The sequence below is a fragment of the Thunnus thynnus genome, chromosome 11 (assembly GCF_963924715.1).
Source record: "Thunnus thynnus chromosome 11, fThuThy2.1, whole genome shotgun sequence".
Taxonomy (NCBI): domain Eukaryota; kingdom Metazoa; phylum Chordata; class Actinopteri; order Scombriformes; family Scombridae; genus Thunnus; species Thunnus thynnus.
This window is the reverse complement of record NC_089527.1, coordinates 6,739,057-6,765,238: the sequence shown is the minus strand read 5'-3', so window position 1 is coordinate 6,765,238 and position 26,182 is coordinate 6,739,057. Positions and strand designations below refer to the sequence as shown.

Below are 26,182 nucleotides of genomic sequence, written 5' to 3'. Positions count from 1 at the left end.
TCTGCAGAAAGACGGTTCTAAATGAATGATGCTTTAAATTTCAGGCATCCAAACTAATCCCTGCAGACCTTCCCTGTGTCTGCAAGGCTCACTTTAGGTGCTCCAGCTATAATTCAATTAGTGACAGAGGTTTTGCCCAACAGGGAAGAGAAACCATTCTGTGAACTCAGGAGGTGACTTTCCACTGAAATGATTAATCCAGTAAATCTTAAAAGGACCTGAGCTACCTGAGCTGTCTTGTTTTCAGTTAAGTGCTGCGGGCGACTCTTCTCAACAACAGGCTCACAGAAAATCACAGAAAAGGCCTGATGAACAAAGAACTCACCTCACACAGCTCAATATCATCTTGAAACTGACTAAAGAAAGTCACCACAGTATTTCAACCTGCTCCGATAACGGATTCTGATTAATATCCTGAGACATGTCAGTATAAACCACACGGATTGTTCTGAATCTTAGGACTGTGTTTAAAAGGCCACAGATCAGCCTGAAGGTTCGCAGCCAGTGTGTGTGTAAAAGGTCAGGGAAGTCCAAGTTATGAGTCTGAACTTTAAGTGTTTGAGTCTTATACGGTACGTGAGATTACAAACACTACATCACCTTTTTATTATTGATGTGACAGGACATCGCCTTTACAAATTAGCTTTATCGATGAACATGTGACACAGCACATTACACAGAATCTGCTCTGAATGAGGAGTCAACTAATATTCTATTAAAATCTGATGTTTTGGGGATTTTTGCATCAGCTGCACAAAAGATTTTTCTTGGAGGATTTTTGTTAGGACAGACTGTCAGTGTGTGTTGCAAATGTCAGACAAGAAAAACAACCACAAAGGACATTACAGTTAAAGACAGGCATCAAACAGTATAGTGCTCTGACAATCAAAATGATGAATCTACAGAGACTCTGCAGCTCCTCTCTGCTTTACGGAGCTTTATAGTGAGTTTCAGCTCATTGTTTATCTGTCCGGCTGCAACTTCAATGTTTTAGTTCACTCTCAGCGCTCTCATAACGTCGTTTTCGGCCACAGCAGGCAGCTGCTTTCAAAGAAAAAAACTCTAAAAAGCCACTGTACACTACCTGCTCAGCACCAGATGGCAAACAGACACAGTTAGCTGTAGACTAGCTGGTGAAACATAGTGGAGCATTTAGCAGCTAAAGAGCCAGATATTTCCCTCAGGAGTTGGTGGAGAACAAAAACAGAGTGAATATTGGACTTACATTCACCAGGTGGACACTAACACGACTCCAAATGAATGATAATGTTGCTCTGTAACTGCTGGATGTGGAAATAAGCAACTGTTTGCTAACAAGTTCAACATATCAGCTTAAAAGGTGATGATACGTCAATACTGTGTTCACAACTTGTTTTTGCTGCTTCCAAGCAGCCAAAAAATTAGTTAATGCAGGTTTAAATATTATGTTTAATCCAAGTCTACTCTGAATTCTTACAATTATGTTTTATTTCATTCAGAAGTTAGTTGTACGAGAAGAGGGAATCACAGTTTTTCCACTTGTATTTTTTGGACTTGTAGATATTGTTTGGACTTTTTGAATATAATATTTTTTGTTTCCATCAAGTTTATTTTGTACAAAGGAAAGTGGATCAATAAACCCTTTTTGCTTCCATCTAAAAGAAGGAGCTGTGTGGATATAGAATAAGAAATACGTGTTAACTAAAGTTTACTCTTCACCAAGTTTTGGATCCTACAAACAGAGATGTACTGGAAGGTATGAAGCATCTCTGAACTCGGGTCGTCTGGGAAGGCAGAACTCTGCACCTCGGTTCTGATGGAAACAACTCATGTCCACCATAGAGAGGATGTAATACATCACTGAGGATTGCCCCCCCCCCCCCCCTTTTCTTCACCACTCGAGACTCACTCAACGTAGAAATAAATCACTCGCTAAGATGGAAATGTTTGGCAGTGTGCTTACCGCCATGCTCCTTCATCCTTGTTTTTGCACAGTTGATCTGCAGAGAGCATCACATCAATCCGTGTAGTAGGCTTAACTGTCAAATTCCACTGAAAATTACTTTCTGGTTGAGGTGCTGAGAGTCAAAAAGCACAGCGAGCTCAGTCTGTTTTTATTATTTATCTTCTTGCTCTTATTTGTGGTTCTCTGAGAAGTTTTCTTTTTTTCATTTTTCATGGCAGATTATATGGAAAGTACCCAAGTGTGCTGCCATGACTGGAAAGTAGTTTCAAACTAAATGGAAAAGCCTGTAATGCTCCTCCAGTCCAGCGTTAAAGTTTAATTACAAATGTGAATAAAATAAATGCAGCCACCATGAAGATGTAACTGCATGAAAACCATTAAATACACTCGGATTTATCCACTAGGGTCAACAAAGTAGACAAGAAAATTGATGTAATTTAAGCCAACACTTCTCCCCAAACGACCATCTCTAATGACAAAGTGATTATTGCAGCTTTCTTAAGTACTGCTAAGTCAAATATCACTGAAATATCAACTGAAATCACGACCAATCATTTCCAATAACTCAGCCGGCAGGTAATTAGTTGGAGCTTGCACTCAATTACTGTGACATTTTGCAACATTAAAGCACACAGATTACATGCGGTATGTGTCATGTAATCATTTAAATAAAAATATTGAAAATGTCACAATGTGTTTGTCCAGGAATAAGTCGTCATTACTGACCTTCTATCATAAAGCTAGTATGTTGTCTTGTATTTACTTCCCTCTCTGTTTCTCTCTCTCTCTCTCTCTCCAAGTGGGAAAAACCTCAACCTCCGACCTGTGATTTCAAGTCAGCGATATCAGGAATTTCTGATGGCTATGAAAGAAACATCTATGAAGTGACAACAAAACAGATGCCAAGATGGCTACAAGTTTCGACAGTTGGAGGTAATTAAACCTGATATTATACACAAATAAAAACTAAAAATAGACTGAAATGATTTAGATAGTATTTTTCACACCTGCTTTAATTTATCGTTTAACCCCCAACTGTCAGACTATCTTTAATTACACAATTTTCACTGTATGGTAACGCTCCCGACTTGTTACTATGGAAACAACTCTTCCCATTATGCCAACATGATATGAACGCTTGCAAGACATAAACATGGGAATCTTTCCCATCCATCCCATATGATGTGAATACGGCATGAAGGCCTCTCATTATGTGACGTTTCTGTGTATGAGCTGTTTGTTAAGTGAAACTTGTTAAAGAATAAAAAAGATATTTGGTGGGATTGGTTTCTTATTGTCAACAAATCTCATGCGCAGAGCCAAACCAACAATGAATTGATCAACTTACAAGTATTGTACATGTATCCAAAGTCTGATATATCTTAATCCTCTGTGCTGTAGATCTCCATTGTTGTCCAGAAACTATTAAAACACATCACTGAGTAACACATCTGCACTGGTTGACACTGTAGTTTGTTTAGAAACGGCTCCAAAGATTAATAACAGCGATAAGATTGTAACTCTCAGACTTTGGATACACACACAATACTTGTAAGCAGGATGAGTTCATTGTTGGTTTGGTTCTGTACATGAGATTTGTTGACATTAAGAAAAATATAGAAAATCACCAGCCTTATCCTTAAAAGACATTAGGTAAGATGGGGTATCCTGTACACTTTCACTCACACAATAGGTAACTTCTGTTAGAGACACTTTCTTGGTTGGTGCCTCCACTTTAATGGTTTTTTTTGTTAAAGTCACTGAAGCAAGTAAGCAAGTCTTTTTGTTTGGGTTTTAAGAGTCTTTTGTGTAATTGTCACTATTGTAAATAGTTCAAATAAATTGGTCATTCTTCCGTTTCTCTACTTTGACTCTGTTTCAGTTGTGGTTGTTGTGTTACTGCCTCCGTTTGCCCACCAAGAGATGTAACACCTGTAAATAAAACTGCTCCTGAACATTAATGAAATAACAATAAACAAGTATGTAATGTAGAAATATTAAACTGATTTGTGTTAAACCTTTTCTCTTATTTCGTTTTATTGATGTCAAATGACTTAAAGCTGGTAAATTTTACGGCACATTAACATACAAGGAAAGAGAAGTGTGAATCTCTAACTGTAATAAATCATTGCAGGAGTTCAGTATTTAGCATCTTTGTCAGTGTTTGTGTTTCTCAGACAGCTTGCCTTTCAGCCACTGCAGGTGTTTGATTAAATGACGCCCCCAACATCTCCAGAGATTAGTAGGTGTGACATCTAATAACCATCTCTCTTCACATCTGTCTCATTTACTGTCACCACCTGCAGGAACACCAGTACCAACAATAATTAAAAATAAATCTGAGTTCTCTCCTGATAAGGAAACAATGATTTTTTTTTTGTATTTTTAAAGAACCAGATGGAATATAATATTCATAAGTATGTTTTAATTAGTGTATAATCAACTGAAACTATGAATGTTGTTTCGTTACCTTTGAATGAAACCTTTATATCTACATAAAGAGATGTTCCTTATCCACAGAGACCGCCATGTTGCTGTATTGAAAGCTCCAGCTACGTAAGAGGATGATGGAACGTATTTAATCAATTTCTCCCCTCATTTTTTGTTTTTATTTTCCACCTGTAGACTGTTGGAAATAAAAACTGAAAAATTACAGTCAGAAACTCTGAGTAGTTTTAGTTTTATACATGCTTCAGGTTGTCTGAAAGGCGAGCTCTAAGTGCCAAATTTAGCTTGTTTCTGATTGGCTGGTCAACTGGTGGGGACCTTAACCTCTGTAGGGTCGTTTACACCTTCAGGGTTGTTGAGGTCACATGTGGTTCGTTAGTCCTCTTGTCTGTCATGTGACAGTTGTGAGTCCAGGTGTGAATGATCCGTCAATCAATCAGTCAAAACCAGGCGTCAACCTCCGGGGCTGAAAAATGACGCCAATGCAGAAGTGCCAAAAACTGCAGTTCCTTGAACGGCCACTTGAGGCTCCAAAGTGAGTCAATCCCCATAGACCCCCATGTTAAAATTCCCAACTTTACAGCAGAAATAAACATGTTTACAGCCTGGTACAAAAAATGGTTTGGGTCTCTAAAGCTAATTTCTCCTTTCATGACAACTGTACGGGGGGTGCATTTTTTTATAACTCACCCGTTTAAATTTTATTAAGCTGTAAAGTTATGCATAATGAAGGACATGGCTGCTTTGAGTGACAGGTCCACCAGTCGCTAGGTGGCTTGTTTCAGCCATTCGGCCCGCCTCTTTGCCCATTTTTGATCGGCTGGGAGTTAGGCAGAGTCACGTACTGCCAAGATGGCAACGGCCGGAGCGTCTCGCTTTGAGCTTCAAAACCGCTCTTCAGAAACCAACGGGTGACGTCACGGTAACTACATCCATATTTTTAGCCTTTTGAGTGAGAGAATTTACCACAAGTCTAGTTACTCCTGAATCAATGCCTTTGGATTTAAAAAAAACACCAAAATCTTTAATTATACATTGATCTGACAAATGAAAATACAATTTTAGAAAATTTTCTATTGAGTTTTTTTAAATGGAAAATGTAACTGACCCTACTCCTTTTTTAAAGTAAAGCAAAATTGCTATTAATGACCATATTTATAAAAATGAATGATAACAGCAGTAAAGTAACATTTAACTGTGAATAATCCTCAACTGTTAAAGGGTGAATTTCCTCTTTCCAGGCACAACAAGGTGGATTTTTCCTTTAGGTTGCACTTTGCAGTGGATGTAACTTTGCAATCAGTAATGGCTGTCTGAGACCTCTCAACAGATGGAAGTCCTATTACCTTTTTAGCAAGAAGGTGTGACAGAGAGGCGTACTAAATTCACTGGAACACTGACTCCAAATGTTAACTACCCTGTCAGCATTTTAATTATCACCTCCTGGATATGAATAACTCCTTTGTCTTCTGCTGTTTGCTTGCCCCTAGGACCACTCTTCAACATGATGGCCTCTCATTTTCTGTAATATTCAGAGATGGATAGAGGTATAATGAAACTCTGATTGTACTTGTTTGTCATCTACACATCTCTCTGGTATTTTCAAATGAAGCTGCCATAAAGGCTCAGGTGCAGTGAATGACACACAACATTTGAGAGCTATTGAATTCGAACGTGAATGCGTTTTATTTCATAATGTGAAGAAGCTGATGAATTCATTATGTATTTACCGTAGGCAGTTTTTGAATTGTTTTATGTATATTACAGTAGATTTCCCTAATGATTTCATACAACCTAGCCTTCAGCTACCAATTTCACATTTTAACGCCACATAACCCAGTCTGACAACACAAAAATAGCAATTTTGAAGCTATAACACAAGGGTTTGCAACATGCCCAAAGGTTTCAATGACAGCCAGTGTAAGAAAAAATTAAGATTTCACTCGGAGGGCAGAATAATTTTGGTAAAGGGCCAAATTTTGCCCGCAGGACACAATTTGCTGACCTCTGCGAGAGTAATAAAAATGTGATAATTAGTTTATTGATCTCTGTGACAGCCACTCAAAGTCAAAGTACCATGTCATTTCTTTAATCCATCCTTAATAAGAAAGACACAGAAAGTACTACAGTTAAATATCAGTACTTCATCGTTCAGTCCTACAACTAACAACCTCCTGTGCTGTCCTTCAGCTGACCGCTTATTGTAAGCAAGTGATACACAATAAAACCAGGCTCCCTCACTGTATCGATCAATCTGACATTTCAGAGGTGAAAGGAAGGGACGTGGGGAACAGGAACAGCGGTGTTGAAATGGGGAATAGTTGTGGGAAGGTTAAAAAATGGACCTTGCAATCTAATTTACCTCCAGGGCTCTGAGTCGTTCTAGCAGGGGATTGCTGTCCTTTGTATTTTCCTCCGATCCGCCGCCGGCCTCAGGCGAGGGAGGCATCCCTGCCACTGTGGCTGTGGGACCCTCCAGACTGTCCTGCTGCTTCCACATTTCCTCCAGGAGTTTGTCCTGGAACACAGAGAGAGAGAGTGGATCAAAGATGCATGCCTCAAAGTTACAAAGAAATGAAAGAAAAATTCTCTATATTATAGTGTGCTCCAGGTATAACAGAAATAAATCCTGATATACAACACACAGGATGCTGCCAAGACTGCATGGTGGTCCACTGGTGGAATAAATAAAACCTAAAGTTCCAATAACCAAGAGTTTTGATATGAAAGCAGAAGTTCACAGTTTTTCAAGTCTGGCTTAAAATAATAGTTGTAATTATACTGGCAGCAAAGAGATCCCATCCTAATACACCTTTAATATAAGTGATGAATAAATATATTCCAAGTTTATCTAAAGCTAATATGAGGCTGCAGCAGACTGCATTTGTCAAGTGGAAAATATCCAAAAATGTATTTATTTTTGTTTTTATAAGACTGTCCTCCCAAGAAAAACTACACAATAGGTTGTGATGTCAGTTGCCCAAAATGACACATAGTTACGTTTGAGTGACAGTTGCCATCCAGCAGTTGTAGTAATTATGACCCGGAGTAGTGGTGCAGTTCAGATGATGTCTATAAATGTTGATTAATTCAAAGGAAGAGAAGTGGGCTGCAGTTTGTTTCCTGTTTCAGACTGCAAGTGTCACATTTCCAACCATGAGTGAGGAGAGTTTCTTACAAACAGTAACTATGATCGTCCTCTAACCTTAATCCAGTGGTTATTATTGGAGCCGTGACAAGGAAGGAACGAAAGAAAGAAGTAACTGTAACTCACACCACATGTTTCTTAAACCTTAAAAGATTTTCCTAAAAAAAACAAAACAATGTATAGACTAATACAAAAGTAATCCTTCTCAATCATCAATTATGAGCCACTAGAGGTGTGTGGCGGTATCTGCAGAGACCCTGCTCGACCCTTTTCTGCTGTGTTTGGGACGTTTCTGGGCATCAACCTTTGGGCTGTGGGCGAGTAGCCTCCAGCCAATAACAACGCGCAGGATGTGAGGTCGGGACTGGTAGCGTAGCGACCAGGTTACATCACTGTTTCTCTCCTCTGCTCCGCTCTGCTCTCTGTCTCTGTGTCATGGATGTATAAAGAGCCGCAGGTCTGTGTGTCTGCTTGACCGAGGGCGGAGCTGAGATACACACACGCAGAGCAGAGAGGCCACAGAGGACAGGATGAAGCTCTGCATTCACACAAAATCCAGCAGTGCTGCACCTTCACGCAGGGTTGTGCGGGGGTGTGGGCATGTTTATTTGTGCTTTAGAACATAACCGCCGTGAAACTATTTTAGTTATCTGATTTACTGCTTTGTTCTCGCCAGTGCTGCTCCCTCTCTTCATTCACTCTCTTGCTCACTCAACCACCACTCTCTCTCTCTCTCTCGGTCTTTTTCTCTGTCTCAACCTTGAACACTGTGCAACTGACAAAATCCTGCATAGTTTGTCTTTAACAAAGTGATCAATTTACTGAAGTGAAATTTATAATGTAGTAAAAAGTCAAGAGGTCGTGTTATGGAGCACAACAAGCTAACAAAGCTCTGTAAACGGAAACGAAAAAATACATTTCCTCTTTTTGTGACTTGAGTTGGATGTTTTAGCTTCACTGTGCAGAATGATGTATCTGCAGAGTTTGTTCTCACATTCATCAGCTGAAGGGGGAAAGTTTCTCTGCTCACCTTAAATCATCTGAATCACTCAAATCAATTAAACTTTCAGGCAGCTGAGCTTTATTTTTCCTTCTTTATCTACATCTGCCTATTAATCTTGTGTCAAATCATGTGAAATACAGTATATACTGTCATAAAATAAATATATATATCATGACAGTAATTTATAGTTCAATTTCAGCTTTTTTTCTCCACTCAGTGGGTTTTTATTTAGTACATTCATCCTTAAAAATCTTAAAAGTTTAAGGGGCGTACCATCAAGCATGATTTGCAACATCACGATAAGTTTGGAGCCAGTCGTGGTCCAGTATGCAGCTTAACAGTGAAGTAGGAGACATCTTGTGTTCAACAGTTAAGCTTTTGAAATGAAAAATATTTGCATTTTCATAGATTCTGTATTTAGATAGATATTATATCTAAATAGATAGATATTGTATCAGGGAGGGAGAAGGAGTAGATATAATTTTAAGAAATTGTAATGAGGTAATTGTACTCAGATACAAATTATCATTACATATTCTAAAACATTTCTGGAGGAGATCTTTAAATTTTACATTTAACAATATTTGGCTAAGATTACACTGTAAAACATAATATTGGAATTTAGTAATATGAGCAATGTTTTATCATTAACTTAATGTAAATAGCTAAGAAAAAGAAGAAAAAGCTCTCAAGAAAGCTTAAAAATGAAGACTATACCAACTTATGGTGAGGTAAGCATCCATTTCATTCCCTACAATACACTTTCATGGCAAAATATCAATTTAATTACAGCTAGTCAGCATCCAGCAGTCAGTTTGTACAGTCTCCAGAGAATCTCTCTTTCATAAATGTTTCAGACACACAAGAAAACATATATACTCCTGCCACATACACTGTAATCTTCACAGGGAATATTATAAATGTGAAAGTTGACTAGAAACATCAAGTCATCATTTGGACTTTAAAATCAATTCCAAGGTGAGATTAATAGTATATTTGAAGGTAAATCATCCCTGGGGTTTTCTAACATGTCATATCTGCAATTTAGATGATGACAAGTGGAAAAAAACCCTATTGTTCACATAGTTTCTTATTACTGTACATTGGTGCAAAAAAGCAGGGCTCCGACTAATGTGTCACATGATTATATTATTACTTTAAGTTTCAGGTCAGAACAATTCTGATTCAAGGTTTGCAGACAAGACTTCAGACGATTCAAATCCAATTCAATTCAAGGTTTTGTAATTTGAGGTTTAGTGTGTTTTTTTGTGAAAGTGTCAGGTCAGATATGTCGACCATATTCCATGTAACCTCCTTCACTCTTCAGTCTAAATGGGTTGTATTAGCAAGCTAACGTTAGCTTTATCAGTTGGTTCATTCAGCTAGCTAACGCAACAGTTCTACCTGACAGTTAGTAGCTGTGAATATTTAGTAAAAACTCTAAGAACTAGTTTGTGTGGTGCAACCATTTTAATTTAGTGATGTGTAAATCTCCACTTAGTAAACACTCATGTTATAACAAGGCTAAGTTTGAACTTTCAAACAGCTGGTGCAACCAGTTTCAGCTAACTACAAACAAAGTGCCACACAGAATTTCTGGGCATTCTGGGTCCCTGCCACCCGAGGGCCTATTTAACTGGGGAGGTTAAAATAGTTTTAGGTGGGTTGTGATACTTTTGGCTCCTGTTTGTAATGTTTGGTTGGTTTCCACCTACGAAATGTTACGCTATAGCCAAATAAATCGGCCAACCGAGTAGATAGATGACAGTGACTCGGTTCAGTCAGCTCAGCTTGATGCAATGATGATAACTGAGTTAAAGTGAATGTCTTTTCAGCTCATTACAACTGAGTAGATCTCTTCGCCTATTCCACTTATTATTCAGTCAAAGTTCTGCAAGAAAATATCAAACACTTTTAACATTTGATCTAATGTTATCTATCTACTTTTTAAGACTTTTATGAAGATTGGGCTACTTTTTGGCAACACTGCCCCAGGCTGTTTCAGCTTTGGTACCTTGTATGCTTTCATGAGGTCCAGTGGGTCCACCTTTGGGCCCTCCAGTGAGTCCTGGTTCTGTAATAGCGTTCGCACCGTCTCCTCCATGCTGTGTTCAAAAAGAAAACAGGAAAACTGGTCAGACTAAAGCCCACTGAATGGAAGAATAGTGAATCTTGAGTTAAACATTTGATATCATTTGAAGCACCAAACAGTAAATATTATAGGTATATTCAGTCGAAACGTTCTATACTATTGGCCTCTTTAGTTCTTTATCTTGTTTGTTCATATATTAAACAACATGCCAGTCAATTTGGGAACGATAGCAGGTCCCAGTCTTCTGTTTTTTAATTACGGTGGTGCGGCTACACCAGTTTACATTTGGATCACTGACTGAGCCATTATGTAATAGTTTATGACAAGGCAGACATTGAATGGTGAAACTAACAATGTCTTCAGTGCGACGTAATTTTTCCAGCCCAGTGGATTCAGTAATGAAGTTTGCTAATTGGATGCAAAGGTTCAGAACTGAGGGGATGTGAAGCTGATAAACCTGTTGATGGAGTTTTCGTGTTAAAGGGACATTTCACTTTGATAGAACATCTTCACACTTCATCTTTTGCACCGTTTGTGTGACTGCGTGAACATTTGACATCATAATCGGATTAGCTGCCCCTGACGTGACCTGAGATGACCTAACCTACGGTGTGTGAAGCAAATGTAATGATTGGAAACAGTAAGCAATTTAAGGATGATAATTATTTGACAAATGTTGTTGACAAACACTTCATCTACGGAATGAAAAAACAAACTTGCTGGTGAAACGTTAACATCCTGTTCGACAGCTGACGACAGGTTTTGTTCCACATTATTCTTTTGTTTGTGCACACGGACATCCACATATTATAAAAACACACTTTTACCTACATACTACTACTACTACTTATAATAATAATGATAATAATAAACTTTATTTATATAGCGCTTTTCTTAACAGTGTTACAAAGTGTTTTACAAAAAGAAAATAAAACCAGACAAGGCCGATAAAAAGAAGGTGCTGACATGAATAGGATCAAATAATAAAAGTATATAACAAGCGTTTCCAAAGACTTTTTTACAAAGAGAAAAGTTTTAAGAAGAAATTTAAAAAGCTATTGAATTAGTGTGTCTGAGTTCAGCGAGCAGAGAGTAGAGGAGCTCTAATAGCAAAAACCCGATCATCCTTATTCACCAACCGTGACCTGGGAGTAACCAGCAGGGCTCCATCTGCAGATCTTAATGGCTGAGAGGACACATACCAGGTCAATAAGTCAGAGATGTATGTAGGTGCGAGGCCATTTAAGGCCTTAAAAGTGAGTAATAAGATTTTAAAATCGATGCGAAATTTAACAGGGAGCCAATGGAGGGAGGCAAGCAGGGGGTGATGTGATTATACCTCTATGTCCCAGTAATAAATACTCAGCTATACATGAATTCGAAGTGAACAAACACTTGTGCAGGACAGTTAAGAAGCTTAATGCGTAAACAAAGACCTTTCCTAAAAACTCAAGACAAGATCAACAGAATCACATTAAATAAGAATTGTGGTTTACTGTGGTTTCTAAGGATGAATGTACTCAATAAAAAACCCACAGAGTGGAGAATAAAGCTGAAGGTGAATTGTAAATTACTGTTATATATATTTAATCACAGTATATACTGTGTTTCACATGTAACATTTATAGGCAGATATAGATATAGGAGGAGAGTTCAGCTGCATGACATTTTAATCGATTCAAGAAAAGTAAATTTTTATCTATATAGGTCAAAATCACTAATTACAAGAAGCTTCTGTTCAGCATAACACACCTTGAATTATTACACCCTTGATTCAGATGATGAATAAACCTTTAACAATAAACTTTAGGAAGAGCAACATTCATTCTATGAAACCAACATGTTTCTGCCTTCATAAAGATCACATAAAACATCAACAGTGGACCTTAAATACATCTAAACAGTGACTTAATTAATATGTAATAAAAAGTAACAAAAACAACAAAATAGATTTCAAAAAATATATATAAAATAAAAACTAGATACAACAGACAAAAGACTGACAAATAAAATAGATAAGAGAGAATAAAACATGCAAAGTCGGGCGAATATTGATGAACGCAGCTTTAATGTTTGACTTTGACTTATCTGACCTGAATTAAATCTGCACATTTTTAGAAAAATACCTAACAATCATGTAGGCAATAAACATTACTGACATAACATACATAGACTATAATCTACTGTTTTTTCACAATAAAGTGCATCACAACTACCAAACTTAGTTTCTTCACTGTTATGAAGATTTCAAAACAGCCATGATAATGGAGCTGACGTTAGTTGTATTAGTGTAGTCTTGCGTTCTGATTTTGTAATTGTTTTCCGTCTGAGCTGTGTATGCTTCACATAATGTCGTGTTCAGTGACATTTTGCCCTGTCACCATCAGAGCAGCTTTTTCCCACTTGATGCGTGTGGTGCAGCCATTGCTGACTGTGAGCACACCATTGGTATTCCTGCCCCAAGTCACTGCCACTGACCTGAAACAAACCCAGCCAAAATGAAACCAGCGGGTGGTGGTGGGAGTGGGAGTGGTAGGAGGGATACTTCTCAAGTACTCTTTGACTTCAAAGTCCATAAAAAGTCAAGTTGACTCATCAGATGTGAATATGTGCAGTCTGTAAGGCCAGATGTGTAATGCACCTCATCTGGTGTCAAGGTTGGGGGTTCGGGTTCGAATCCCATCAGGACCACCCCGCATTAAAAGAGCCTACGCGTACGGTGACGGACGCACTTTGGATCTGAACGTGTCCACCAAATGGAATATGCCATGATGTGGAAGACCTACTGCAGTAGATACTCTGTCATGGAGCTAAATGCCGTAAATGTGCAAGTTTAAATGATGGCACATGATAATGCTTGAAAAAGTTTAATGAAACGTGGCTTCATGTTTAGATTTGTTCCACTGAATTTCTCCTATTGGGCTCAACTATCTGTGAATTATCACTCATTCAACTAAATATGACATGTTTATCTAAAGCAATGAGGAGGAAATATAATTCTGCGGCGACAGAAAACAGGTCACAAAACTTCAAGCTCCAGTTATTACTTAGAAAATATGATTATTGTGTGAAAATATATTTTCTTTACATTATTAAAATACAGCAATGAGTCTGGCATGCTGTCTTTTAACTTGTGCATCACCCAACTGACTGAATCAAACACTTGTTGCCGTTCACTTTCCCCTGCAACAATCACCTCAAGTTAAATTTTCATCTGAAAATTATTCATTTCACCACTTAAGTTACAGCGGCTGAAAGGAAAGAAAAACTAAGAAAATTACAAGTAACTGCCACTTAGTCCACCACCTGACCGTTCACTAAAAGCCATTCTGCAACAGCGGTTGTTCAATCATAGCTTAGCAACCATTTCTCCACATGTTGAAGCGATGTGCATGTTATCTAGAAGAGTGGGTGGTTTCTTTTTTAAGCAAAACTGTAAGAAATGGATTGAACAGCGCCCGGCTAATTAGCTTACCTACCGCTGTGACCTAGTGTTACTTTCAAGCAGCAACTACCACGACTTGAGGCTGAGGCCAACGTGAAAGTACAGTAAATTAAAGTGCAATGCCACCGACGGACACTAGAGCGAAAGGAAACAGGAAAAGGAAAAAGTCTTGGCTCCAAATGGAAAAGATGGCGCTGACCATCAGCTGCAACTCTGAGCTTCAAACAGGCTCCGATGCAAACCAATAGGTCACAGCTCACTACGTCCATCTTTATATACAGTCTATGGTTACTTCCAATGCCATGCAGCATATCATCAGCTAACTACATTATTTTCTGAGGCTACAGGTTAAGTAACTCTGTTCAGCCCTGTTCAAAGTTACAAATCCTCGTTTAGGACTGGATCATCCACCCTGTATGAGCACAGATGCTGGTTCGAGTACATCAGAGTTTAGACCAACGATATGGACTCTCTCTTTGTACTGCTCGTTATTTTGTTTGGCAAATTTTACACTCCAGCAACTCCAGCCAAAATTCCAGCCATAATTAATCAGTCATTCCTCATCCTAAAATCCTTTTCTCTTGTTAAAGTGAAGAATACTGTTTAAAAATACAAACATTAAAGCATGTTTTTCTGCAGTAAGCATCCAAACCATCTAGTTATTTTAGACTGACTAACAGCATGACTAATAGCATTTGTATTTATAATGCTGTACTATAATATTAGGGCTAACGACCGTGCATCCATGAACAATCCTGCTCCTTATTTCCATGTCTTGTACATAGATTATTAACTGGTGAGGATGCTGACTTTTAGCACAGGATATGTTGCTTTAGCCTCTGTCTCTCAGCATTATATAACTGATTTTGTAGCCCCCAGTTTTGAAACAAATCAGAAACATACAAAAGTCAGCTGGAGACACAGTTTTCAGCCAGCTCATAGTGTTTTAGTGTCAGCTAGAAATGAGAGGCCTGCTTTTGTTTACTTCTGTAAATACCATAAGTATATAACATCCATTTGTTAAAAAAAAACAGTGAATTTTGAGTTGCACATCTACCAACATTATCACTGTAAATTGCATATGTGCCATTCCAAAACTGAAAGAGTTTACAAGTCAGATGTGGTAGTTTTTACCAGAGATTTCTGCATATTTCAGTTACATCTCACAGCACTTGAGCTTCAACATCTCTGCATCACTAAGTGCAACTGTCACAATGCATCATGGAGCTTTTTTTCAACAACACTAGATTAGACCTGGTCCTCCTTAAAAGTTTAAACTCATCACACTCGCTCCTCATGAAGTCTCACACGTCCACCTGATTCCTATCGAAATTCATGTTATTCATTCATTGCCTGCACTTTTTCCACTCAGTCATCACTCACCCCATGCTGCTTTCCTACTGACTCTCACCGACGCCGGTCGTTAGCCGAGCCACATGGGTTCTCGGCATCCGCGGTTCAGAGTTAGTCATCGCTCTGTGTTTTTGATTGGGCACTGAAGGGAAAGTGGGTCTCCTAGACTCTCTGTGGACCATGTGGGAAATAATGCACAGCTGAGTGCTCCCCGAAAAGGAAAAAAAAAACAAGCTCCCACCCTGTCTGGCTGTTCCCTAACAAGGCCTTGGACTCTCCATGCCATCCCGGTCTCCAGACTGCAATCTGGCAGGAGAGACGTCTGTGTTCAACCTCATTTCAAAGGTGCCATTCAATGAACACTGGATTTGTGCCCCTGCTCTCAGCTGGTTAGAAACAGAATTTGGCAAAATTTTCCATTATGGTGCTGGCTACAGTAAAACCTTTGCATAAAGATAAAATTGTTCTGATTGTATTGGGTTTTTTTTTTTTAATTGTAGCATAACTCACATTCACCACAAATTATCATGTTGGCCTGAATATAAAACAATGTTTTTATCCCAAAATTACGCTTGAAAATGATCCTTTTTGAGTGGAGCGAGTACAACTGTAACACCGGCTCCAACAGAGAGTGTTGCATTATGGGCTGTTTGTAGCCTTAATGTTGCTAGGTTAGTGATAAGTCTTTTAGAGTTAGTCAGCACTAACAGTGTTTCCTTAGCTCAGTTTAACCCGGAGGAATTTCTCAAGGCTCGAGTAACATGTTTTTTCTGCCACAGAGGAAATAAATTCATGACGAGTGAAAATAAGTCCAAACCATCTTCCGATGTCTTTACTGCAGAAACAGTCAGGATTAAATCATCTGTCAAGCAGCCAGATGATGAGGAGCTCAAAGAGACAGTCTGAAAAATGTTAATTGCCAGAGAAAATAATTTTGAACTCTTCCAAGAGTCTGACAGGAGAGTGAGTGTGTGACCGATAGAAAAGCTACTCAAATGTGCAATTTACGTTCTGCTTTAATGAGAGTATTTTACATTTACTCCAGAAAAAGCTTCAAAGATGAGGATACTCTTTTTCTTGGATTTATAGTATCTCAGGGAAACCTTCACAACAGGATGAGTGTTTGTATCTTCAAAAAGTCTTTCTTTCCAAAACAACTGTAAGAAAAGTGGGGGTCTTAGGCCCCATAGCTTATTAGCTGTGTTGCATCATCTATTTTTATTTAATCTCCTCTGTCGGAGTTAAAACTGTTCCACAACAGAGACGTGGTTTGCAGACAGTTATGAGGCAGGAGTGTCCATGATATGTACACTATTTTCTGCTAACAATCCTGAAAGTTACTGTTGGTTGAATGGTTACTAAGTGTCCGAAAATCTTGATTGCTGCTCACTATTGTTTGAACATTAAACAGTAAAAGGAAACACAAACATAATAGAGTAAGAAAGGGACAGTAAATTACAAAGATTCTGTGTAGTGGAGGTGGACTATGTGTTTGCATATTGGCATAATAAAAACTGTATATAGTTATATAGTTAACAATTAAAAAATAAAATCTATATACATCTACACAGTGCAGGACAGATAGACACTATATTAACAGTAGTGAATGAGTGAGTAAGGGAGAGATATTATGAGACTGGCTTAGGTTACTCATAAAGGTATAATATGCAGGATTTTCCTTAAAAACAATGTATATACTCAAACAAAAATAATCCCTAAATAAAAAAAATAATAAGAGACTCTGCCCTTTGCCTGTATTTTCATATTTTGTTATTATTTTGCTGTGTTCGGGACGTTTCTGGGCGTTAACCTCTGGGCAGTGGGTATGTAGCCTCCAGCTAATAAGAGCGTGCAGGATGTGAGGTCGGGACTCGTAGCGTAGTGACCAGGTTACATCACTGTCTCCGTGTCTCTCCTCTGCTCCGCTCTGCTCTCTGTCTCTGTGTCATGGATGTATAAAGAGCTGCAGGTCTGTGTGTCTGCTTGAGATACACACACGCAGAGAGCAGAGAGGCCACAGAGGACAGAACGAAGCTCTGAATTCACACGAAATCCAGCAGTGCTGCACCTTCCTGCAGGGTTGTGCTGAGGTGTGGAGGTGTGGGAGTGTTTATTTGTGCTTTAGAACAAAACCACTGTGAAACAATCGTAAAATAATGTTTTATTCATCAGATTTATGGCTTTGTTCTTGCCAGCACCACTCGCTCTCTTCATTCACACTCTAGCTCACTCGACAACTGCTGCTCTCTCTGTGTTAGCCAGGGAGGAGGGACCAACTTTGAATGCTAAGCGTTTACAAACACCAACTGACAAATCCAATATAATATATATATTTTAACCCTATATTCTTCATTACATACACACTTTACTATCATATGTATACACATTTGTGCACCCATGCATGTGTTTACAGTATGTATATGATGCTCCAGTAAGCGTGCATAGATATTTGTCTTAAATGGAAATGACCCTTCCTTCTTACCAGAGGGGTTTCTGCTGCTCTGTGACATTTAACCACAGGCTACACTTTTCAAAGCAGCTCATCATGTCCAACAATGTATGAATGAATGGCCTAGTTTCACACTCCACCACTAACGTGACCTCTTTCCCCATTTCACTGAAAACTGAAGCGAGCCTGAGCTGTGTGGGGAAGCACCTCGCTGCTATTCATCTGTGTATCTACAACACACTGATGCATTGAGGTTTATTTAAATATTGAGTAGTAAAAGAGAGGCACTTGGCAATAGTTGATGAATCGATTAGTCAATTAAAAGAAAATTCATTGAAATTAAATTAAAATGCCCAAAATTTGATGGTTCTGGGTTCTTTAATGTGAGAATTTGCTGGTCTACGTGGTCTTACATGATAGTAAATTGAACATGTACAGGTTCTGGACTGTTTATTGAACATAACAAGACATTTAATGACGACACCTTGTGCTCTAGGATATTGTAGTGGACATTTTTCACTGTTTTCTGATCTCTTATCAAACGAGTATATCAAGAAAATAATCGACAGATTAATCGATAATGACAATAATCGTTAGTTGCAGCCCTAGTCACTATCAGAGTTGAAGTACTGGATCCCACAGCAGCCGCTTCATAACAATGTTACACAAAGTGTGTTTCTAAAACAAAGGTAGTTTTGGCTGTCCACATATAATCCATCTGTAAATATACTAAATATTGTGCTACAATATTATCACTCCAACACAGACTTCTAATATTCATTTTTATGTGGATGACACAGTCTTACTGTGCATGCACTGTTTACTCCTGGCCAATACCCTGTACATTCATCTCATTCTCCTCTATTTAATATTTAATATTGAACATTTTAATCTGTAGCTGCTCCTCTCATCAGAATATATTTTATTTTATATCTTACATTTTTCTTCTATTGTAAAATTCTTCTTTTTATATTATTTGGGACCTCTTATTTATGTGTATATGTTTTTTCAGCTCATTGTTTATCTGTCTGGCTGCAACTTTACCGTTTTGGTTCCCTCTCAGCGCTCTCATAGTGTCATTTTGGTTTGCTGGTGAACATAGTGGAGCATTTAGCAGCTAAAGAGCCAGATATTTCTCTTAGGAAGTGGTAGAGAACAAAAACAGAGCTAAAACAGAGTGAATATTGGACTTACATTCACCAGGTGGACAGAAACACAACAAGTTCAACATCTTAAAAGGTGATTATATGTCATTTTGTGTTCACTATTTGTTTCTGCTGAAAACTAGTGGCCAAAAAATCAGTTAATGCAGGTTTATGTTTTTTTTAATTTATTTAGAAACACATAAAACAGTATTTGGAAGTGTATTTGACATTCCCCACAGAAAAATCAGTACACTAATCCATTGTTTAGTGATATAATGCACATAAAGACATGTATGTACATACTCTCTATGCATTTATGTAATATACACAAATAGAGGAAGCAGTTTAAATCTTAGTGTAGATGCTTAAAAGAAAATGCTTAAAAAATATTATTATTTTCTTTCTGTTTGAGATGAACATTGTTTTAATGCTTGTAAAAACAAATGTGGTGAATGATGAGAAAGAAATTAAGAAAAGAATTGAAGATTTATAAAAAAAAAGAAGATCTCAAATGGTGCATCAACAAATTACTCTGAGATCATTCGGTGTTTGTTAACGGTATAAAAAGCAGTAATCAACCAACAGAGAATCAAATTGAAACCATCCAGATCTTTTCATGTGGAAAGTATTAAAAAACTGAGTAGTCAGTTTTAAGTTTTTAGTAATAAAGTTGTTCTCTAAAATATCCAGAGCTTCACCTGCACCACTAAAAGCTGCATTGGATGAGATGCTACATGTATGATTAAATTGACCTTGGTAAAATGAGGTAATTTACACAAAACAAGCTATTTAATGGAAACTTTAACCACTATTTTCCACATTTTTGAAAGCGTAGTTATGTTTTTAGATGTTTGAAAGTACTCTGCAGGTGATTGTCACATCACATCCCACCCTCTCTGTGCTAACTAGCAAAGGGGAGGGGAAAAAATCTAATTTTCCTTAATATGGGGCAGCAGTTCAAATATCTTCTGCATGGCGGACGAGAATTAACTCACAGTCACAAATCCTTGTGGGTCTAATCTCACACCTCGCTGAGCTTATGCAGATGGGATCGAACTTCGATCATGGGGGGCCGTCAGCAGCCTAACAGTTGGCTAGACGTAATGCTTGGTTATTATTTCCCTTTATCACATGCTGGGAGGGGAGATCAATAAGAGTTGACACTTCTTATCAAGTTTTAGTGTCGGGCACTCCAATAAAACAAGTACATTTTTTTGTTTCAAAGACAATCTCTACATGTGATGGGCTCTCGAGTTAATGAAAGTGTTGGATGTCACCACAGAGGCTGAGTAGTTTAACATATTTGATGTTTGGCCTTTGATGGATGTGTGCTATGCGTTATGTTTGTCACTCAGTTGGACGGTTTGTCATTGAGCTGTGGCCACCGGCTTTGAATATATCAACATATAAAGTGCAGTGATGGAGGGGAAACTTTTTCAAACATTGTACTTCACAGAAAAAACCTCATGTCACCCTAACTGACTACAATAACACACTAAATGATGTGAATTTTTGTGAGTCCCCGTCTTGATCACGGGACATTTTTACCCCATCAATACTATGGAGGTCTGCTGGAGAAATGACTGTGTACAAAAAATATAAAACATAAATAATAATGTTTTATGATGTGACAACGCTATGGTTAAGGTCTGCTTAGGTTTAGGCAGAAAAAAATCACTTGGTTAGGTTTAGGAGAAGATGATGGTTTTGGTTAAAATAAGTTCTTTGTTTAAGGGAAACTCCAGCGTCTCACCAATACAGTGGGGACAATATTATTGGCCGATATTATGTTATCACACATATAAAAAACAGACCTATTCTAGTGAGGTGTTGGTTACAAAAAGTGGAAATGCCACACACTCATAACTGTTGAATTTATTTCAATATATGAAGATCAATGTTTTGGCCAACTGCCTTTTTTGGAATAAAATCCTGTATTCCAAAGAAGACAGTAATAAATTGTCTGACATATCATCATCTGATTTTATCAAATTCCAAAATATTGATATCAGTATTGGTCTCCCTCCACTGGCTCCCGGTGGCAGCTTGCATCAAGTTCAAATCTATCATGCTTGCCTTCCTTCAAGGCCACCAATGAAACTGCAGCCTCCTACAGTGAGTCACTCATCAGACCATATGTCCCCTCCCCTCCCTTCCACTCCGGTCAGCAAATGAATGACGTCTGATAATACCATCACTGCCTGGTACGAAATCACAATCCACACTCTTCTCTTTTGTGGTTCCGTGATGGTGGACTGAGCTACGCAGCTCCACACGATCTGCTGACTCACTTGGTGCATTCAACAAATGCCTGAAATGTCTCAACACTTGAGCCCCTTAACCTTTTAGCACTTTGTTGATTGCTGCACTGTGGTATTTCTTGTGTTCTTGTCTACTTCCAGTTGTTTCTTCCTTTAATTTTTTTTTTTTTTTTTAAACTTCTTGTCTGGCATCAGCTCATAGACTGTTATAAGAAATAATGGAAGTGGCCACCATGACGTCACCCATTAGTTTGTTGGCTCCCGTTTTGAAGCCCCAAGTTCGCATTTTGACCGTTGCCATCTTGGATTTTTGGAGCCAGAAGTGATCATATTTGGACGAGAGGGTGAAGCTGACCCTAGTGCTAGCTTCTAGCTTGGTTAGCACGATGCACAGTCTGTGGTTAACTGTGATAATGCTAATGCTAATACTAATTTTTTCTAGTGAAAAACAGGCTTAAAACCATTAAAACAAAATGTACTTACTGGAAAAACTTAACATCCAACTCCTTAAAGGGTCTTTTAGTACAAGCAAACACTGAACAAGACTTTTTTTAGGTGACCAAAATATTACAATTAACTTTCATGAACTGAAAACACACTTAAAAAGTGACGGCTACGCCTATACTCTGTGACTCTGGGGTTACATCATGGTTACGTTACCTAACCAACGTTGACGCCCTAAAGCATACACTGCTTTATCGTCTATTTTACTCTCAATGGGACCATAATTTACTAAATGAACATAATGCTGTATTGAAGAAGACTTGAAACTAGCGATTGAGACCATAAACTCATTAGGACAGTGTTTACTGAGAAAATAAATCAAGTGAGAAGTAGGGTCAGTTCCTCTTTTTGGAGCGAGTGGAGTCGCCCCCTGCTGGCCATTAGAAAGAAAGCAGGTTTAATTCAATTCCACATTGGCTTCATTTTTCAGACCCGGAGCTACCCGCTTGCATCAGCTACTTGAGAGTTTGTACATGGCTCTCTCTGATTCACTGTCCTCTAACACTTTATTGTCTTACCTCGCTTGTAAGTCACTTTGGATAAAAGCGTCTGCCAAATGACAAAATGTAAATAAATATATCAGTCAGGCTCTAGAGGAGTAATTTACAGTATCTCAGTGTGTGTGGGTTGGTTGTCAGTGTGGTGAAAGTGCTACCTGGAGAAGTGCTGCTGCAGTGTCACCATCTGCCGTCCACCCTGCTGAGACTTCACCCTCTCCCTTCTCTCCACGCCCAGATGTTGTTTGTTCTCCAGCTGGGGATTATTATTATGGATCAGTCTTGGTGGCGTAGCTGCAGGGGAGAGGAGTGAACACAGTTAGTTTGTTGTTAATGTTGCATATCATAATCCCACTGAAGATTTTAAAAATACAGTACATCTGTTCACTTCCCCCTTTTTCCCCTAAAAGGACAGTTTGTCAGTAAGTTTACTTGTTTGGGAAAGAGCAGGACCAGTGTGCAGCCCCTCCTCTCTCCACCTCGCACAATGTAGTTTCGAATTAGCATCGAAATCCATGTTTTCCCCACAGCTGACAGGTTGTGAGTTAGATAAACTCCCTCCTCATGACATTTAAACAGAGCCCTTGGTTAAACTGTCATTTTGGAAACAAATACCTGTGTTTCAAACAAAAAAAACCTTCAAAGATGCCCTTATGTTGTAAAGATTATAATAACCGTATGACCTCATGGCTCGTCCTTCAGGTGTTTACCTGTCTGGATATTTCTGAACTGAAAAAAGCTGAGCCACATTCAAAAGAGATTTAACATTGTCTGAAAATGACAGGTGGTGTGTTCAATGCGGGCAAATCTTTAGATGCATTCAGGAAAACAAAAAATGCTGGTGTAGGGCTGAAAACATTTTGTACATAGAGTAGGATGAACAAAAACATGTCTGAAGGATAGACTGTCTCAACAAATATATGCAATATAAAGGGAAAATGTGGACTATTCAATGTCAAAGCGTTGGATTGTTTATTGAGAACTGAGGGTTTGGAATGGGTAAAACCATTAATTACCAATTGTTACAATGCCGACATTGTTTATCAAACTGCTTTTAAAAAAATCTTCTTCCTATCAATGTCATGTCAGATTCTGAAGATTCATACAATGTCTTTTTTATGCACATTGCACAATGCTTGACACAGTCAAATAGCTCCCTCTTAATACATACGTCAGTTTAACTTCTGTCATTTTATTAACTTTCCTTATTGTTTAAATGTTTTTGTTCCTTATACTCCCCATTTATGGTCCCCTTTGTGTCTCAGGAAGTTGGTATAAAAGCTTTCATGTTTCAGGCTTCTGATTGGAATAAGTTACCTGTAAATATTTGTTCTCTGTCAGCATTTGGCTTATTTAAAAGGCACCGGCTACGGCCGCCAAACCGGTGAAGTAATTTGCCGACTAAGTGGATTCGGTGCCAATAGTCCACAGGCTGTTTGTCTAGACTGGTTTTCCGTGCTGACAGTAGTTTGTTCTATTGGTACATAAACACATTTTTAACAGGAGCAGGACATTATTCAAGGGGGGAACAGACTTCGACACAACACCGGACCTCTTATAGACCACTAACTGGACATGTTTTACCATCACATCAGGCATTTTAGTGCCGTTAAACAGGACATTTTTCCCGCATTTTACTGTTTTAACCCTTGATCTTCCCCTAACCCTAACCCCTTTTTGTGCCTAAACCCAAACCATGGAAAGGATTGGTGTATCACCTGCAAACAAAAAAGTTCCTCCATTTTGAAACCATTTGAATTTGGTCATGTGATCTTGCACAATCAGTGCCAATGTGCATGCCTATTAATTCTGTACCGACAATAAACTGACTATTAACATGAAGGAACCAATAGCCACTTCCTATTTAAAATTGTTTTCTTTCTTTAAAAACAAATTACATATGTTTTCAGTAAAGTTATCACCAACTGTTATTTATAAACTGATCATTTTTCTTTTGATTGTGTCGAGTCTAAGGTTGTTTTAATTTTTGCACACACTTCTCCAGAGAGGGACTTTAGATTTTCAAACTTGATGCAACAATATATCTAGGCTTAAATGAAGTTTGAAATTGATTTCAGACCCTTTTTTTGTGAAACATTTATTTCGATTGTATGTTTTTCATTTGAGTAAATAACCATAGCTGCGCTCTATTTGGCCGTGCCCACGTGCCACTTGAAACCCTCTTGAATGGAGTGCAGGTGGCACATGAAGCGGCTGATATGACGCTGATCTTCATCAACTGATAAACAATGGATGATAAATTGAAAACAGCGATGGCAGTGGTTCTCGTTGAAGACGAGATATCACAGGATGAGCCAGATATCAGTCGGAACAATGCCATTTTAGCAACTCTAACATTATCTCATTAAGCAACATATGTTTCTGCTTCTGAGTTGCAAAAAGGGAATACATTAAATATCACTGAAATATTATTGAATATTATCCCAAAGAGCCCAGATACCAAGACACTATCATAATATCAAATGTGATATTTGGTTATTTAATTTCATTCAATCATGATTTTACACAATCAAGGTCAAGGAATGAAGTTCAACATAATATTTCTAATTAATATTCAGACATCACTCAGGACAACATGTTAAACCATGGCTTACACAGTATGCAACTATCAGGGAGAGCAAACTTTATACTTTGCACAAATTGCAAGTGTGTGCCAAATGTAAATGGAGCAGAAATCACACCCATCTGGCACAAATCAGCACTGTGCCAGTCGGGTTTTGAAGTGCAACCATTGTTTACCCCTTATTTTCTGTTTATGATTTAATTAGTTATTTTGGAGTTAGTTTTTTGTTTTTGTTTTTTGGGCGGGCTGTGAAATCTTGGAAGTAATCTCTTAATGACACTCATTATCTCACACCTGTTGTCCCAATTACCCAGTGAGGAAACACCCCTGAATGGATGTATAAAAGGGTCAGGCTCAGGTATTGTCTCTTCGTTTGAACCTCGATGAAGAGCTGCCAAGGTTGAAACCAGTTTTTTAATCATCATGAGCACATTGTGTGACTAACTAAGTCTTTTTTTTAATCAAAATGTTCCTGCTCCTCTACTAAGTTTGTTCTTGTTCTGAAGTTTGTATTTGTGACATTAATATGAGTCTTCACCGTATCTCTATAAATTACTCTGTGCCTCTTAATACTTTCTTTGCATCAACTTAATAGGAATTTTTATGAGGAGAGGCTAATTCTTTCTTTAGTGTCAATTGGAGTGATATGAAGAGGCCAGCTGAAGTGCCAATCAAAATGATAATAGTTCCCAGACTATTTCAGAAGTAATCAGTCTGGGTGAGTTTAATCTGCTCTGGTAGCCTTTTGCTACAGGTTTGGCTCCCTGTGACTCACTTTACCAATCGCTTTACATCATTTCTTCTCCACCACACATTGCTGCAGTACAGAAACAAAAGCTGTGGAGTTTTATGGAGGCATGTAACTAATTACCATTGTTATAATTGCTGTGCTGTACTTTTTATGTGTCATTCTGGACTCACTGCTGCGGATTTCGAATCATATTCACATCAATTTAATAATGGATAATTAGATAATTGGAGCACACAAATGCTTTTTTTGGTCAATAATGTAAGTGAGCATTGTTTAATTTTTGCATGATTTAAATGTTTTACTGTGAGACTACTGCCACTATTACTAGTGCTGTTACCACCACTATAGACCTCTTTCATTATTTACATGTCATAGCAGGTAAAGCACAACTAATAACACTGACAATGAATCAGACTGTGTCTGAAATCATTCCTCGTTCACTCATTCACTGCTCCCCATAGACGAATCCTGGTTATAGGCGAATGAAGACAAGCCACTAATTTCTGTAAAAGATTTCACTTTTTGAGTGGTTTTATTCCAAGAAATATGTCCAGGAG

At 38.2% G+C, this 26,182-nt stretch overlaps 1 protein-coding gene across 2 annotated transcripts in view; it reads right to left on the bottom strand.

Moving 5' to 3' along the window:
* The window catches only part of LOC137192352 (nck-associated protein 5-like), a 98,163-nt gene that overhangs the window by 53,908 nt on the left and 18,073 nt on the right, over nucleotides 1-26,182 (bottom strand). For both annotated transcript variants that reach the window (XM_067602951.1, XM_067602950.1), the window contains exons 2-4: nucleotides 22,449-22,584; nucleotides 10,559-10,649; nucleotides 6,756-6,911 (exon numbers count right to left, since the gene is read on the bottom strand). In XM_067602951.1, coding sequence (XP_067459052.1) covers nucleotides 6,756-6,911; nucleotides 10,559-10,649; nucleotides 22,449-22,477 — 276 coding nt within the window. In that variant the 5' untranslated portion in view covers nucleotides 22,478-22,584. The remainder of the gene's footprint in view (nucleotides 1-6,755; nucleotides 6,912-10,558; nucleotides 10,650-22,448; nucleotides 22,585-26,182) is intronic.